Source organism: Poromitra crassiceps (genome assembly GCF_964638095.1).
Source record: "Poromitra crassiceps genome assembly, chromosome: 10".
Taxonomy (NCBI): Eukaryota; Metazoa; Chordata; class Actinopteri; order Beryciformes; family Melamphaidae; genus Poromitra; species Poromitra crassiceps.
Genome location: NC_139631.1, coordinates 54,379,462 through 54,397,943, shown reverse-complemented (window position 1 = coordinate 54,397,943; position 18,482 = coordinate 54,379,462). Strand labels below are relative to the sequence as shown.

Genomic DNA, 18,482 nt, shown 5'->3' with positions numbered 1-18,482 from the left:
CAAACGTTAGCTTTGCTAGTTTCTAGCACTCTTTTTTTTTATTACCACTGGGTCAGTAGCTACATCAAAGGAGGTATTTATTACCACTGGATCAGTAGCTACAGCAAAGGAGGTATTTCAGCACTGGGTCAGTAGCTACATCAAAGGAGGTATTTCAGCGACCCAATGGTAATTCAAATGTTTTTTTTTAGTGCTAGAAACTAGCAAAGATAACACTTGCCCTTGCCCTGGGCGGAAGATATGGCCCCCTATCCTTTGTAGTTGTAAAGAGTGGAGGTAATTAATTCATTCATTAAAGAGTGGAGGTAATTAATCTGTGGTCGAAATCAGGAAGCTGTGTGATGTTGTTTCCCCTCTACAGACTCACTGACCTCTGAAGCCATGGCCTCCAGTCTTTCCTTCTTCCTGCTGCTCCTGTGTGGCACTGTGGCGGTCGAAGCCCAGCTGAAGGTGTTCAACCTGCGGGCGAGCGGCCTGCCCTCCGGCCTGCTGGGAACCACTGACGGCTACGTCAAGGTGTTCAGTGGGTCAGCTAACCTCGGCAAGACATCCGTCCGCAACAACAATGCCAACCCCTGGTGGGAGGAGGAGTTCACCCACTTTGTCGCGCAGCAGAACGACGTGCTGCGCCTGGAGGTTTACGACAGCGACTTCCTCCTCGACGACCTGCTGGGAACCTGCCAGAGACAGATCAAGATGGGGACCCACGAGCACGACTGCTTCCTGAAGAAAGGCGGCACCCTCCAATACTCCTACACCCTCAGCCAAAACACTCAAAACTAGGCAGTCTGATAACCTTTGACCTTTGCAATGATGTGACTCATACCATAAAGGATGTTTACATCCTAATTGGTAGTGGTATGGTTTCTAAGAGACTAGCTGGTATGGTTTCTAGGAGACTAGCGTCATGTAGGGTTTTGACTAGAGAGATGGTCATTCACCTTCTGAGCTCAAAACTGTTTATTCAATGAATCTAAAGAATCCAGTTTTTCAGTAACTATCTCCCCGTCATGCTGGCTGTCAACGAAAAAATAAAACTTGCTATAACAATCAAAGTCTATCTGTCTTCATATCACTTTATGAACTGACAAGTAGTGGAAGGTACACTCAGTTTACTCCCCCTGCCACCTGCAGTAGAGAGTTTGCCACCTTTTTAGCATTTATTATTATTATATCAATTCAAAGTTTCACGTTGCTTTCGTTTTGTTTTTGCTTTGAACTTCTTTTACATGTTCAAAATAAAGATCAAATGTCACTGTGAGTACCTTCAAACCGATGAAAGCTATATGAGGACTAAATTAATGCTTTCCTGATAATGTAATTGGTTTATGTTTGTACTGGTGCTTGTGAGGGATTATAATGATCACCCACTGGAGGCCGTAGTTTACCCCACCTTTCTTATTTACAGTAGGCTACCACTACATCACTGTAAATGACCATGTATTGCTTTTTTCTACCTGTCACCTTTAAACAAACCCCACTGTCATTGAAGTTAATAGCAGACTATTATGGGGTTTTTTCATGAAGCAATATGAGGCAAACACAGCTCTTATCTATCTTGTCTCATCTCACTCACATTTCACTTGATGTTTTCATTTTTTTCAGTGTGTGCCAATGTCCTTTCTATTAGGCCTATGTCTGCACACAGCCAGGGTTCAGAAGAAGCCATTGCTGCCATTCAGTAGAGTAGAAACGACACCCAGAGGAAGACATCTTTATAATATTCAGAATATGGGGGAAGAAGGTCGAGTTGGTTAGGACAGACCTGGACATTATAACTGGCCCTCATGATGGTTCTGCCTGGCCTGAGAGGTCTAAGACGAACAACATCATTTAACTTATGAAGCAAACAAAACGCACACAAAATCAAATGAGATGAGGAGATTACCTCAATTGGCTGGTTGGAGTGATTTTCAATATAATAAATGCTGAAGAATACGTGCACCGTATGTTCTCTATAATTTAATCTAGTGGTCCAATTAGAGGCTATGAGAGGATTTTTATTTTTATTTTTTATTTTTTTTGCCCTCTGCAACAATCTGGGTTAATGTCCAGGAAAAATAATTGCCCACCCCTAGGTTAGGAGGAAGGGTGGGCAGGAACCGGAAAGAAGAGACATTAGGTAACCGGTAACCCTATACCTCACTTACTTTTACCTCACTAAACGTTATGAGTAAAACCCAGAATGTCTTGGACTGTTTCATTCACTGACACACACACGTCGCTTATTGGTATTGTCGAATACTGTCATCTGTTCATAATGTTTGGGCAATGTTCTGGAGTCGGCCGCTAGGCGGCGCTGCGGAGATTGGAGAGTGGTGGGTACAACCCTATTTATTATACAGTCTATGGTACAACCACATGGTTACAACCATTGACAGTTAAATATACAACGGAGTGACAATAAAAATCTTGAATCTTGAAAACACCCAACTGGCATCTGGAATCTGTCCAGCAGGTGGTGCTGGAGGAACGGATTTGAGGAAAAGAAGCTGAGCCACAGTACTGTACAGTAGGGGCCTAGTTAGAAATGCAGCATGGGGAGTATACAGTCATTTAATTGAGTATTTGAAAGGAACTGGGTTAAGCGAATTTAGTTTTGTCTCTAATTTTCTTTTTGTAGGATATTTATTTTCCTGCATTTCCCTGTTAATCTAATCTTCCACTCCCGTCCGGTAGGTGGCGGTAATGCACCTGGTTGCCAACCGCCAATCAAATCAAAAGGCGAAGAAGTAGACTAGTGTTTTTGTGTTCCTGCTGGCTGCTGTTGCTGGCTAACGTTAGTTTGAGACATGATGAACGATGAGTAGGAGTCGTTTGTTTTTGGCAACTAATCAATATAATACAGTACATGCGTTAAATTCATCAGTTACAGCTATGCAGTGTTCTAAACAGACATACAGCAGGTGATAAACGCTAAAGACTAGCGTTAGCTCATTTTTTTGTTTGTTTTTTACAAATTTATTTACACAATACGAAAATACAGGTTAGCTCAAAGACTTGAGACTTGACTTGAACTTGCGAAAATGATTTGTGAGCATTTCTGCTAGTCTGTAACGTTAAAGCTATAGCGAACTAAAGTACAGCGCGGTTGGTTTGTCCACAGAGAGGATGCAGGACCAGACGCTGGATTATTTCTCCAGGCGGGGGGAGGTGAGGGGGAGGGGGGACGCTGCTGCGCTCAGGTGGTCCCACGCCACCAACAGCAGGAGCAGCCTGACCGCGGCTGTGACAGGTGCGCACAATCTCTCATATCAAGCGAAAAACACATCACACATTTCTGTACTTACGTGATTTGCCTTTACCCCTTAACTTGGTCATTATATGTTGATTTATTATAAATGTGTTTATTTTTGTGAACGCATCAATAGTCAGGGAAGGAAACCCTTTCTTTGCATTTTATTTTGTCAAATTCTTGTTTTCATAAAAGTGCTTCTTGACAACTCATCGAATACTGTTTAAAACTCAGAGCACCAGGATGTGGTCTGAGTTTGGTGAAATTTGCTGAGTGTATGCAGACGTCTTGTTCATTGCACATTTGAACATTCACCCAAACCCTTAGGTCCTACTCACATGATTGAGGCCGACATAATCATGAGAGGTCGCGACCCCAAAGAGCCAGTCATGGGCCATCCGCCCGAGACGGACAGCGACATCACACTGCAGGAATGGCTGGAAGGAGTTCGAGCGCAGGGCAAGGGGATCAAACTAGACTTCAAGAGGTATGAGACATCTGCAGGGTTCCCACGGTCATGGAAAACCTGGAAAGGTCATGGAGTTTAGTCAAATCATTGAACGCTTTGGAAAAATCATGGAATTTGGTTGTGTGTAATGAAATTAATTGTCACAGTAATCTTCTGTGGATAACCTTCCACGTAATGTAACATTATGGCAAATGTATCTTCTGTAGCTGTTTACGTAACATAGCTGTAACGTGGATTTTAGCGCTTCTTGTATTTTATATTACAATCTTTATGGATGATTCATGTTTATTTCAGTAGCTTCCATGTGATGTGATGCAGTGACTCTAAAGTGCTAAAGTACAATATAAAGGGGTGTGTCCTATTTGTCCAGTGTCATCATAATTTCTAGTATTTATTCCGAGTCACCGCCTCACATTACATGGAAATTCTATGAAGAATCCTTGAAAAGTCATGGAAAAGTTTTGAAATGGTATCCATAAATATGTGTGGGAACCCTGCATCTATCCCATTCCTACTAATGCTGTGTAGTTGTGTCTGGTGCTGATGCTGTGATTGACTTCACGCAGCCTTGAAGTAGTGGCTCCGTCCCTGGCTGTGCTGCAGGAGATGTGGGCTGAGCTCACCTGTCCTGTATGGATCAATGCAGACATCCTCCCAGGGCCTGGGGGACAGGCCGTGCCCCTGGACCCCGCACCTTTCCTGGCTGCCGTCGGGACCCTCTCCAGTGATGCTGTGCTCTCCCTTGGCTGGACCACAGGGTGGACTGCTGACACAGATAACCCAGGTGAAGACAGAGTCAGGGTAATTTAAAAAAAAAGAATCCTGAAGATATGGTCATTTAAGGCCTTAGAAAGTATTAAAATGTCTTCAAAACAAGTTATTATAGAGGTCTTAGGTCAACGTGCAATGACATTGGTTTTACCAGTTTTATGTGTTGGTTTTTTAAATTGCTCTTAAGTTCTATTCCAGGCAGCAAAAAGAATAAGAATTAGCTGACAATGAATATAATGAATTTGACTCTGGTTTACGTCGCTCTCAATGTACTCACACTTAAAAAGGTGTGCATATAAGCTCAAACAAACAAGGACAGCGAGTTGACAGATGCCTTTAAACAACTAGGCATCTCGTGCACTATGCTGCGCGGGCTCTGTCTGCTGTCTGTTTCAATTTTTGTCTCACTGATGTCACAATGCCTATGACATCATCACTGCCTATAACATCATCAGTGATGTCATAAGATGATTTTGGTCAATAATGATGTCACTGATGATGTTTGTGTCAGTGAGACAAACATTTTAACAAACAAACAGACAAACCCCACTTGCTCCCTTTATGATTAAACTGATATTTACAATAATAAGTGTGATGTAAAGTGTCTATATAAATATGTGTATAGGGGCGGGGAGTATCTATGTACAGTATGTAAACCACACTAGATTGTAAACAAGACTATAAGTCAGATATTGCAGTTTTTTACCAATCTATATAAGCTCAACTTTGAGACAGTTATTGCAGTTAACACATTACACATTAGAGTGTGTGTGTGTGTGTGTGTGTGTGTGTGTGTGTGTGTGTGTGTGTGTGTGTGTGTGTGTGCGTGCGTGTGCGACTGTGCGTGCGTGTGTGTGTGCATGCATGCATGAGGCAGCTACAGGTTTTTGCCCAGGAATATTTCTGTCTCACTGGTTTTGATCAAACCGTTTAAAGTGATTCAAGTGTTCAACTGAAGTGTTCAAGTTAAGTAACTGGCTTAAGTATTCATCAGAGTGATGGCCTGTGGGAAGAAACTGTTCTTATGTCTGCTGGTAGGTTTTTGAAAAAAGGTTTAAAAAAAGTCAAAGTTAAATTTGTCTTTCTGAAACGTGCAGATACCCTGCGAGGAAGCACACAGATGGTGTGATGATGTGTCTCTGTCTGTTTCATGGTGAGGTCTCTTCTTCTCAGGCTACAGCTGGGAGATGGTGCGTGAGATGGAGGAGGTGTGCAGGTCCCTGAAGCATGTGGTGACTTTCCCAGTTCGAGCTGCCCTCCTGGCCAGGTCCTTCTCCCAGCTCAAATGGCTGCTGCAGCAGTCAGATAGGTATGATTACTACACTTGAGATTGTTTCATTCATTGTCAATACATTTGCAAAAACCTCTAAAAGTGTATTTTTCCTTTGTCATGATGACCTAGTGGTTGCATTGTAATTTTTTAAGCAAATACAGAGCCGGAACTACTTTCCTGACAAAACTGAAGGTTCCAGCTATGTATTTTAAACTGTAAAATACTTTAAAATTTACAATGTCTCATAATTATGCCTCTGCTGGCGATAGCCAGGCCGGAGGCATTGGCATTATGGTTTCGGGTTGTCCGTCCGTCCATCCAATGTTCGTTAACGCAATATCTGAGGAACGCTTTGACGGAATTTCATCAAATTTGCCTCAAACGTAGACTTGGACTCAAGGATGAACTGATTAGATTTTGGTGGTCAAAGTTCAAGGTCACTGTGACCTCGAACGCCATTTTCAATCTCGTTAACGCGATATCTCAGGAACGCCTTGACGGAATTTCTTCGAATTTGCCTCAAACATCCACTTGGGCTCAAGGATGAACTGATTAGATTTTGGTGGTCAAACGTCAAACTTCAAGGTCACTGTGACCTCACGGCCGCTCATTTCATGCTCGTTAACGTGATATCTCTGGAACACATTGACGGAATTTCTTCAAATTTGCGTCAAATGTCCAGTCGGACCCCAGGATGAACTGATTACATTTTGGTGGTCAAAGTTCAAGGTCACTGTGACCTCACCAACACCATTTTCTAGCTGGTTCGCATTATCTCAGGAACGCCTTGATGGAATTTCTTCACATTTTGCTCAAACGTAAAAGTCACAATATGTACATAAGAGTGTTTTGGCGCTGTTGGAATGTGTATTTTGTGACTTAACGGGCGTAGACTAACCCGTTCGACAGACTACCAGTCATTGTGCTAAGCCAGAGGTTTTAGACTAACCCGTTCCACAGACTACCAGTCATTGTGCTAAGCCAGAGGTTTTAGACTAACCCGTTCCACAGACTACCAGTCATTGTGCTAAGCCAGAGGTTTTAGACTAACCCGTTCCACAGACTACCAGTCATTGTGCTAAGCCAGAGGTTTTAGACTAACCCGTTCCACAGACTACCAGTCATTGTGCTAAGCCAGAGGTTTTAGACTAACCCGTTCCACAGACTACCAGTCATTGTGCTAAGCCAGAGGTTTTAGACTAACCCGTTCCACAGACTACCAGTCATTGTGCTAAGCCAGAGGTTTTAGACTAACTCGTTCCACAGACTACCAGTCATTGTGCTAAGCCAGAGGTTTTAGACTAACCCGTTCCACAGACTACCAGTCATTGTGCTAAGCCAGAGGTTTTAGACTAACCCGTTCCACAGACTACCAGTCATTGTGCTAAGCCAGAGGTTTTAGACTAACCCGTTCCACAGACTACCAGTCATTGTGCTAAGCCAGAGGTTTTAGACTAACCCGTTCCACAGACTACCAGTCATTGTGCTAAGCCAGAGGTTTTAGACTAACCCGTTCCACAGACTACCAGTCATTGTGCTAAGCCAGAGGTTTTAGACTAACCCGTTCCACAGACTACCAGTCATTGTGCTAAGCCAGAGGTTTTAGACTAACCCGTTCCACAGACTACCAGTCATTGTGCTAAGCCAGAGGTTTTAGACTAACCCGTTCCACAGACTACCAGTCATTGTGCTAAGCCAGAGGTTTTAGACTAACCCGTTCGACAGACTACCAGTCATTGTGCTAAGCCAGAGGTTTTAGACTAACCCGTTCCACAGACTACCAGTCATTGTGCTAAGCCAGAGGTTTTAGACTAACCCGTTCCACAGACTACCAGTCATTGTGCTAAGCCAGAGGTTTTCAAAGTGGGAGTTGGGCTCCAAGAAGTTTCAGAGGAGGCTCAGTGAATGGAAGTGAAAAAATATGACATTAGTTAGGCAATCACATAGAATAGCTTAAATGTGTGTGATTTGGTTAAAGAGATACTTCAGAGATACAGTAGTTCCCACTTTCCCACAGTCAGAAACCATTACATGCCTTCAGACAGACCTTTTATGTATTTGGTCTAGTCTGAAGTACTGTATGTCAAACAAATAAAATACATCATCATGAACCCATAGGCATCCAGAAACTGAGCGAGCAGGGCGCCTTTGTCCAAGCTTTGTCTGGGAGAGGCCCATGGTCTAAGCCAGTGGTTCTCAAATGGGGGTCCGGACCCCCAGGGGTCCGTGGCACTTTGCCAGGGGGTCCGCGAAAAGTTTTCAGGTAAAAAAAAAAAAAATGCTACATGTTACTTATTCCTTCTCAAACTACTTCCTACATGGTGCTAGTCTATCAAAATATCTTGGCTGTCATTGATTGTTTTGCATGGTTTTCTGTACTGTTGACAAATTGTGATATTGTAAGTCGCTTTGGACAAAACAAAAGCGTCTGCTAAATGACGTAATGTAAATGTAAATGTAATGTAATAAAAAAATATATATATTTATTTTTTTGTGCAAAATCTTCATAGTTCAACGAAAATAGTTTATGCTTTAAATCTAAAATGGTTCATGGATTACATTCTAATAACAAACCTATCAAATTAAAAGTCAAGCACATTACCGTGGAAACAATTAAGCTTAGCCCAAAATCACAAATCAGAATGAGGGGGTCCCTGGTATATTTTCTATCTTGTAAGGGGTCCTTGGCTGAAAAACATTTGAGAACCTCTGGTCTAAGCTAACTAGCAGGAGGGGCATGTCGCTACTTTCTACTGCGTGCACAGAAATCCATCTTCTCGTCTTGCTATGGGAATATGGCAAATAGGCGAATCTCTCAAAATGTTGTTGTTTCCCTTTAAGCCCATGGCACACCAATCAAACATCATCCAACAACTACCGTGTTTGGAGTGCCATGGGCTAAACACAGACAAACAAGGATAGAACATGTGGAATCGGACCAAACATCTCCAAACAAGGCCAGCCAGCCATGGCACACCAAACAAACCTCTGTGTTTGTCTGTGTGTGTTGTAGAATGTTTGATTGGGGTGCCAATTTGTTGGGAAGCTTTTGGGCTTGCCTAACAGTCTGACAGTTTTCCCTGATGGTTACAGGTACAGTCTGACAGTTTTCCCTGATGGTTACAGGTACAGTCTGACAGTTTTCCCTGATGGTTACAGGTACAGTCTGACAGTTTTCCCTGATGGTTACAGGTACAGTCTGACAGTGTGGACCAGCCAGAATGACACGTTTCCAGTGCAGGACTTACTGGCCTACAGAGAAGAGTTTGACAAGAGCAGGATTTACTATGACCTTCCAGACTCTCAGTGGACAAAGCTCACCACATAGAGGTGAAACGCTACAGGAGACATTACCTTATAATCGTCCACCATCTTAGCTCAGTCCCCTTTACTTGCAAACAACAGCTACCTATGGTCAGCAGTCATGGCTGTCATGGCCAGGAGTCCACAGATGCACATCAGTTCTGGCTATCAGTGGTGATATGGGTTGGGAATCCCCAAACATCAGGCACAAAGGTCAAATGCTTCGACTCGTGAGGATGTCTGATCAGAGACTCACAAAAAATATATTTGACTGGGACATTGCCCATAGACATCCCTGAGCAGTTGAACAGGTTGGTGTGTGATATCCGGGAGACTATGAGTAATATGTTCCTTTTGTATAAAGATAAATGGTCTGTTTATTTATGGTATAAATCAAAGCTAAGAACCTACCGCCTCATCAGTTACTGTGTAGAGCCTAGTTCCTCATTGCGCGGCTTGAAAAAAAAAAAAAAAATCCCCATAGTAACCTTTATGGCATATTATTACAATACAACAATACTGGTGTTGACAGTAATAGAAGGTGCCAAATCATTCAAAACAATAAGCATTTTGCTTTTAGGAGTATTGTGCCAGCGTGCAGCGCTGTTCCAAAACGTGTCAACGTGTGTTGTTGCCTGGGAAACGCACATCCCATAACACAACTGTTCGCATTGCATCCCATAATAGTATGATGATACTTGGGATGTGAACAGGTTAGCTAAAACTTTAGCGTCGCCAGCGACGGCCCCCACCCTTGCGGTCGGGGTACATTTCGAAATCCCTCCACTATGGGGGTACTCCAGGCCTGAAAGATTTTCTAGGGGAAACGTGTGGGTGTGGGTGGGTGGGTGTGGGTGTGTGTGTGTGGAAGACAATAAAACACAAAAAAATGGTAGGCAGATGTGCTTGGTTGGGGTGGCTTTTGGTGTTTTGCGGTAAAAGTGGCTCTCCTATTGACTTTGTCCTGCCAGTGCGGCTCTCATCAAAGAAATAGTGAGGATCACTGGTGTAGAGCCTTACATAAAGTTTGATTTGGACAGACGAAAAAGGTCCCTGTGTGCACAGTTACGATCTGGAACTCTGCCCTTGGCACTGGAGACTGGAAGGTTTAATGCTACCCCTGAAGAAGACAGACTCTGTTTGCTTTGTGACTTGTGTGAAATTGAGAACGAGATTCATTTTCTATTCTATTGTACAACTTATGATAAAACAAGAGAGATACTTTTCAGTCAAATGTCCTCCATTTATGTTAAGAATAGTGATAAGCCTTGGCTTACCAGGGGTATACTGAACGCTTGCAAGAAAAAGAACAGTATGTACAGAGAATTTATTAAATATAGATGTAAAGACAAAGAAACCAAATATAAAAGATACAAAAACAAATTAGTAGATATCATTAGAAAAAGTAAAAAGGAGTTTTATGATAATAAATTAGAAATTAATAAAAATAACATCAAGGGAACATGGGATATACTAAATAAAATTATCACAAACAAAACCACCAGCACTAGCTACCCCAGTCATTTTATTGACAATGGAAAAGTTGTCAATGATATGAATGAAGTAGCTGAAGGTTTTAATGAATTCTTTGTTTCAGTGGGCCCAAAACTGGCGGAGTTGATAACACCGCCAGTAGAGGGCAGTGCAGCGCAATTCTATAGTAACAGAAATTCTGCAACAATATTCCTGAAAAAAGTTGATGAAAAAGAGATTATTGAACTTGTTAATAAATTTAAAAACAAAAAATCCACAGATTGGAATGGGATAGACATGTCTCTAGTTAAGGAAGTAATAGCGGCCATTGTAGTGCCTCTAACCCATATTTGTAATTTATCTTTTCAGTTGGGCTTTTCAGTTTTGCTGATGACACCAATATTTTCTACTCAGATGTCTGTTTACAGAGGTTAATGGAGAAGGTGACAGTAGAACTAGAAAAACTAAAAATGTGGTTCGATGTTAATAAGTTATCTTTGAATTTAAATAAAACTAAGTTTATGATTTTTGGAAATCGCAAAACACATTTAATAACTCAGGTAGGTTTAAGGATAGGAGGGGTTGATTTAGAAAGAGTATACGAAAACACTTTTCTGGGGGTAGTAATAGACCATAAATTCAGTTGGAAATCCCAAGCGAACAAAGTAAGATCTAAAATCTCCAGAAACATCGGGGTTTTGAACAAAGTCAGACACTTCCTTAACTACAGATCCATGAACACTCTTTATTCCACGTTGATTTTACCTTATTTAACTTACTGTGTTGAGATCTGGGGTAATGCTTGCAAAACCACCAAGTCAGTTTGTACAGTACAGAAAAGAGCAATACGAATAGTGAATAATGTTGGATTCTATGATCACACTAACTTATTATTTATAAAGTCAAAAACATTAAAATTCATGGACTTGGTGGATCAAAAAACAGCTTTGATTGTGTATAAAGCCAGAAAGGGAGTGCTCCCGTCCAACATACAAATAATGTTCAAAGAAAGAGAGGGGGGTTATGCCCTCAGAGGCGAACAAAATTGGAAAATACCCTTCTGTAACACAGCTATGAAAAGCAGGTGCATATCTGTCTGTGGTGTGAAGTTGTGGAACGCTTTGCCGGAAGAATTAAAATCCAGTAAGAATGTGTTGGTCTTTAAAAAAAGGTATAAAGACATGATGATGGAAAATTACAGTCTAGTTCCTTGGTAACTGAATGATGTAGGGGACAAAAAGAAAGAAAAAATAATGAAAAAGTGTGTATGTATGAGTATATATATATATATATATTATATATATAATAATAATATATATAATATAATAATAAAACGATGATTATAAAATGTATGAATATGCATGTATGGATTGTGTTTGTTTTGTTATTTGCTACTCACTGGTTTTTGACTGTTGTATTGCTTATTTACTTTTTTTTGTTTCTTGTATTAGAATATTTTTCCTTGAAATCCTTTGTTGTTGGTTTGATGGCAAGTAAGGACAATGTCCAAAATGTCTGATCATGATGATTTTCTTATTTTAATTGTAAGAAAAGGGGGGGCTTTACACAAGCGTTTGCTTCTGCCCCTAACCTTTGGTTACGACCTAAGTGTATGCTTGGTGGTGGTGGTGACCAATACATTTTTTTCATTCATTCATTTTTTCATTCATGTTGATTTCTTTTAAGATAGATGATTATGAAAAACTTAGGTTGTGTTTCAAGAAAGGGACCTTCTTTGTAGGAAATGTTATTTCCCCGGCCTGGGAGCAAAGGCAGAATGTTCTGTTCAGAAAGTAATGATCTGTTTTGTTGTATAAGGAGTATATTGTACTGTGATTTAGTTGTATTGTTATAGTGCTGCTAGCTTACCGGTATGTTCTACTCATCTACTGTATATATTGTGTGTCTTGTAAGCCCACTGTTAAGTGCATAACACAATGAATAAAAACAAATCAATCAATCATATGTGCAGTTACCATTCCAGCACTTTACTGATTAGCTACTCTATGAAATTTGATGAGTCACTCAAGAACCGACCATTAACTATTGTTGGTTCCTCATTCGTTCCCTAGTAGCCTTTAACTACTCTAAATGTTATGTCGTTTATTGTAGTATTAGCAACTATTTCAGTATTACGGCTCATAAATCATCATATCCACTGAGGCAACAAAGCATCTCTCAGCTTTAGCATGCGGTCCAAAGAGGAAAGGACATGAGCATTTGCTACAAAGTTTATTGAACGTGTCATCAGGCAATGCAGGGTAATACATTTTAACCCATTGATACCTGATGCAGCATTTGCGTGTATATCCCTCATTTGTGTGCGTATCCCTTTAAGACCGCGAACCGGTTCGCGGTCTTAAAGGGATACGCACACAAATGCTGCATCAGGTATCAATGGGTTAATGAAGGAACAAAGACTAATGCAGCGCTGAAATGTTCCCTCTGTGTGAGAGCATCTGGAAAAGCCGAGGTTTTAGAGGAAGCAGGAAGCAGACTCACTGTTTGGTGATTTTAATAGACGCTTTTTCTAAAAGAGCTAATGTTGCTGTTGCTAGGCAGATACAATTATCTGTGTGCAACTTGTAGCCTATTGATCATTATCATCATTGATCATGTATCTATGCACATTCCCGATGAACAGTATTTTATGACCAACTCATCTCACAAGACTCCTGCTTTTCAATGTTTGGATCTGGTTTTTATTTTGACACTTATGAGCACTCAGTGCAGACTCAGAGTAGTTAACTGTTTCTTTAATGATTAATACATGTCAGTTCGTGAATATATTAGTTAATCATTAGATAGTTGCTGATTAGTCGGTCAATTCCTGAATAGAGTGGTTAATGATTAGTAAATGTAAAAATATTAATATTAATAATTGAAAACAAAATATAAAAAAATAAATATATACCCCCCCCCCCCATATCAATTGGGTTAGGGTATGGTCGTGGTTAAGAAAACCCTAATCTTAACCACATCTATTTTACTTGCTGCATGTTCTGTGTTTTTGAGCTGGGCTGTAGTCCAGTGGTGAAAGACCATGCCTTCCAACCCAAAGGTTTGTGGTTTGAATCCCGGTACGGACACTAAAACCTTTTCAAGTCTTTCATTGGGAAAGCCATAACAAAACTGCCTAGAGATCCATTGTAAGTTACCTAGCTGATGGTCTAGGGGTTAAGGCGATCACCTTAACAACCTAACAACCGCATTGTATGCGGAGAAGTGCAGGTTCGATTCCTGCAGGGGATTTGAAGTCGTCTCCCCCCATCCCCCCCACTCCTCCCTCCCCATCCCCCCTCCCTCCTCCTCTCCCCCATCCCACTCCCTCCTCCTCTCCTCTCCCCTCCCCCATCCACCCCTCCCTCTCCCCCCCCCCCCTCCTCTGCCATCTCCCGGTCTCCTTCCTTCACCGTGTTCTCACTCAACCACTCTCACCATCTCTGCAGGGACTGTGCCTGCTCCCCTCTCTCCTCTGCGGGTCAGTCCCTGCAGAGATGGTAGAGTGGTTGAGTGCAAACAGGGTGAGAGGAAGGAAGCCGGGAGATACATAGATAGATGGCAGAGGAGGGAATTTTGTTGGAGGGAGGACAGGAGACAGGAGTTAGGACAGGGGGCTAGAGGGAGGAGGTCAGACAGTGGGGGGTGGACAGGTTGGAGGGGAGGTCAGACAGTTGGGGGGGATGGTGGTGGTGGCTGGTTGTCCTCTCTCTCCTACCTTGAAGTCCTCTCTCTTGAACTCTCTCCTGCCTTGAAGTCCTCTCTCCTGGTCACAGTGGGGTCCTGGTCAGACAGTGGGGGGTGGACAGGTTGGAGGGGAGGTCAGACAGTGAGGGGGGGGGGATGGTGGTGGCGGCTGGTTGTCCTCTCTCTCCTGCCTTGAAGTCCTCTCTCCTGCCTTGTCCTCTCTCTTGAACTCTCTCCTGCCTTGAAGTCCTCTCTCCTGCCTTGTCCTCTCTCTTGAACTCTCTCCTGCCTTGTCCTCTCTCTTGAACTCTCTCCTGCCTTGAAGTCCTCTCTCCTGCCTTGCCTTGTCCTCTCTCTCCTGCCTTGCCTTGTCCTCTCTCTCCTGCCTCTCTCCCTGTCCTCTCTCTCTCCTGCCTTGTCCTCTCTCTCCTGCCTTGTCTTCTCTCTGCCTTGAAGTCCTCTCTCCTGCTTGTCCTCTCTCTCTCCTGCCTTGTCCTCCATGCAGCTCGGCGTGAGCTGCCAACATGATTTCGGTAAAAGGGTAAATTAACAATGTTTTAACTAATTTTTCTCCATCAAAACTTCTTAGCAAAACTAAGTTAGATTGTTCTTATAGCACAACTTTTTTCATCTCGTCTTAATCTGATATTTGAGGCAATAATTATCTTTATCCTCAGAAAGCCCTATGATAAAATCCCATCAATCTGCATCAACCCCAAGAGTAATATCTCTGGGTTGCTTGTTACATTTTCAGTGCTGTACCTTTTCTCTGGGTAGAATTGAGCTTGAAATTAACGATATGATACATTATATTATGATATGAGCTATGAACGTGAACACAAAATATTATTGCATGTTTTTGTAGATTGTGTACATTGTGTAGATTACAATTATTATGCTTATTATTATTACTATGCTAAGGAAGGTAGGTGACCATAATTCATTTCAATGTCCGCTCTCGAAATCGCTGTCCGTTCTCAAGAGCTATTCAGTTGGTTCATGAAATCGCTGGGCTGCGTGCCCTCCAGTGTTTGTGGTGTGGGACAAAAGACTTGCTCCTGGCCAATCCCGGTGCTTGACCGCTGCGTAGGCGGGCACAGGGCGTGGTTATTGCGTAACCTATGTGCGAATAGAAATCACGCGGCTCCACCTGGCTTGCCACCACAGCTGACTTCCTGCAACAATGCAACTCCTGCGAGACTTGAGCGAAACTCACGTGAGATCTGGATCAAGCAGAAGGAACAATGTCATGGAATAATCTGAGCCTATCAGTGGCAAAAACAAGCTCGTTTAGCAGATGTAGTGCACGGGCTGCTGAGGCAGGAGGGGCATCATGCAAAGCATGTGCCAATGCCAACTTAAGTGATTTTGGTCAATACAGCACCAATTTCAAAAAATATTGCTCAGATTAGTTACACAAAAAAAGATAAAAAATAAATAAATAGGGCCCAGGTTGAAAAATACCAAAATTCTCCTTCTGACTGACATCAGCAATGGTACCATAGGTATAGAACAGCAACCTTTGACACTGGTGTTTGGCATTTCCTCCTGTTACATGCAATATTCTCCTCTAATGACCAACAGATTCCTCAAAGTGAACCAGCTGTTTGATCTGTTCACTTTGCATTGAGTGGCGTCTCAATAATGTTTTCTTGCCTTTCAGATCTCTTGGAAAAGGAGGGGCACAGGGTACAATAGGCTTTGAGCCTGGGAGAACTCCATTCAGTGTCTTGCTGCTTCCACTCAAGGGGCAGGAAGATGCGGGGCTGAGCCCAATATGTGGTATAGGAGCGTGAGGGTTCAGAGGGGGCAGGTATCCAGGTCGAGTGTGGGAGATGTGATCCAGAAGAAGGGCCCCTGAGCCTCTCCGCTCCTGCCCAGCAGCACCTTGTCTCTGGACAACGCTCTCCAGAGACTCCCTGGAGCCAGACAGGGTGTAAGACTTGCTGTTGACTAGCTTGCGCTTTTCTGCTCCCCCTCCAGTTCCAACACCATGCTTGGAGCTATCATCTGCATGGCAGCTGGCAAACTGTGGCAGCTGGGAGTCAGAACTGTAGTGCTCAATGCCAATGTTCCGACGGTGGACCACATTTTGCAGACTAGAGACGTTCATTTGTGACAGACAATCGGAGGGATTTTCCTCTTGGGGGAAGGGTAATATTCCATCTTGATGCAGGTTTGGGTGTGACACAGAATGTTGTGAACTTGCAGCACTGTCATACGACATCTTTCGACCAAGGCCTCTCCTTCCACTTCCCCCCCTCCTCTCACTGCCAGACATGTGCTCGAGGGCTTTCAGAAGCCCAGTTGCATCTTTGACATCGATGCTGTGGTGGTGAGAAACAGCTGGCGGTCTTCCATGGAAGGCAAGGCCACTGACCCTGAAGGACAGCTCCTCCTCAGGGGTGAAGTCCACCAGCTCCTCTGTAAGTGAGGAGGCCTTACTCTGCTGCAGCAGCAGGGAACAAGGACTCTTTGGCCATGGCTCTGAGTGTAGCCTCTGGAGATTAAGTCGCTTATCCACACCAGGAACTCGTAATGGAATAAGATGTTGAGGTGGAGAACCTGGTCGAGATGGTACTAGAACAGGCCCCGAGCCTAAACACTGGGGATCCTTCAGGCCAAGAAGAGGACTACCAGGTAGGGGAGAAGCACTTGCCGAAGACCCTTGTGGGGGAGTGCGTAACTGGCTCTCATATGGAGACATGCAACAAGATTTTGGGGTGTAATGCAGACGCTCCTCCAGATCAGGAGGCGGGGGGACATTGAGGTACTGCTTGGTCATCTGATGGCCAGATGGCAGTTTGTTGGTGGTGATGATGATAACCTCCTTGCCCTTTGCCTTACAAGCATCCAGCAGAATCCTGAGGACATCCTTGTTGCCCAAGTTGACTGCATAAACCAGCGCCGACAAGCCTGCGTGATCCTCCAAAGTTGGATCAGCACCACTGCTCAGCAGGAGCGACAGAATTTCAGCTCCAGCCTGTTCGAGGCATGCGTGCATCAAAGCTGTCTTCCCCATCTTGTCTTGGATGTTTGGGTCGGCACCGCTTTCCAGAAGATACCTTTTGGAGGTAGAGATCACATTTATCAGACCAGCAAACTCTTGAAACGGAAGCTCATAATCAACAAAAATGCATGCTTTTAATTATCAATAGTCTTAATACATTTTGATAGGATTTACCGAACCATCTTGTATTTGGGCACACTCTGTGTGTCTGCATGGTGTGTCTTGCAGGCCACCATCAGGGGCGTCTCGCCATGTTCATTACTCTCATTAATATAGGCCCCTCCCTCCAGGAGCAGCCGAGTCAGACGCAGACGACTCAGATAGACGGCTTTCAGGAGAGAATTTCCATCTGTTCGCACCTCGGTTGACTCCTCCATAGTCAGGATCTTGGCTGTTTCTAGGATCTTTAAAGACAGGATCTTGGCTGTTTCTAGGGTCTTTAAAGACAGGATCTTGGCTGTTTCTAGGGTCTTTAAATATGGTCATTTGTCCAAAGCTGCACTGTTGTCAACACCTGCAAGACAGTAAGAAGAAGTAAATACAGTACGTTCTCAGATGTGCTCCTTCAGTAAGAAGAAGTAAATACAGTACGTTCTCAGATGTGCTCCTTCAGGTGCACAGCAGTTAAGGGATGTGAAACAATTGCATCTGTTGTGATGTCATTATTCAGTATTTTCTCACTCACTTCCATGTCACCACCACCTTCTCTCCCTTTAGGTCATTTTACACTACAACAGACAGCAACACAGGCAGAAACACTGAACTTATTATTATATTTTATTATCTTATTATTATAAACCAAAAATCAAAAATAACATCTCCACCCTTTTTGCTTTGCTCATAGTCTTCAACTAAACCATAAATATAAATATCGCAGTATAAAACATATAAAGCACATTTTAATCATATATATATATTTCTTTTTTTTTTTTTTTTTTCTGGATCCTCTTACACTGTTGGATATGAATCTGTGATGTTCAGTGCATTCCAGGAGTTATATTGTGTCGTGTTTTTTGTTTTTTACTTTTTTGAAGTAACAACTTTTCCTCAACCTGCCTCTTCCACTGCCACAGTCAGAGGTGTACATGGTGATATGACATCCATTTATGTCTCTGTATAATGCAATGATAGTTAACTTGAAGGACAGTTATGTGTGCTGAGAGTAGGAGGTTAGTTCTGCAGGGTGACATTCAAACCCCCTCAGAGAGGCTTTGAGGGGTCGGGCCTGGCCTTCAACCTGTGGCAGTAACAGAGAGAATAG

General features: G+C 42.9%; 2 protein-coding genes across 2 annotated transcripts; one reads left to right on the top strand and one right to left on the bottom strand.

Moving 5' to 3' along the window:
- Nucleotides 1-3,573: 3,573 nt before the first annotated feature.
- On the top strand, nucleotides 3,574-9,108 carry fam151b (family with sequence similarity 151 member B; the record flags this gene model as incomplete). The annotated part of the gene is made up of 4 exons (XM_083644772.1): nucleotides 3,574-3,722; nucleotides 4,271-4,488; nucleotides 5,649-5,784; nucleotides 8,941-9,108. The coding sequence occupies 4 exons, from the start codon at nucleotides 3,574-3,576 to the stop codon at nucleotides 9,074-9,076; spliced, it is 639 nt and encodes a 212-aa protein (XP_083500898.1). The 3' UTR covers nucleotides 9,077-9,108.
- Nucleotides 9,109-15,781: 6,673 nt separating this feature from the next.
- On the bottom strand, nucleotides 15,782-17,598 carry ankrd34bb (ankyrin repeat domain 34Bb; the record flags this gene model as incomplete). Its single annotated transcript, XM_083644110.1, has 2 exons — nucleotides 15,782-17,276; nucleotides 17,396-17,598. The coding sequence occupies 2 exons, from the start codon at nucleotides 17,596-17,598 to the stop codon at nucleotides 15,782-15,784; spliced, it is 1,698 nt and encodes a 565-aa protein (XP_083500236.1).
- Between the last annotated feature and the right edge of the window lie 884 nt (nucleotides 17,599-18,482).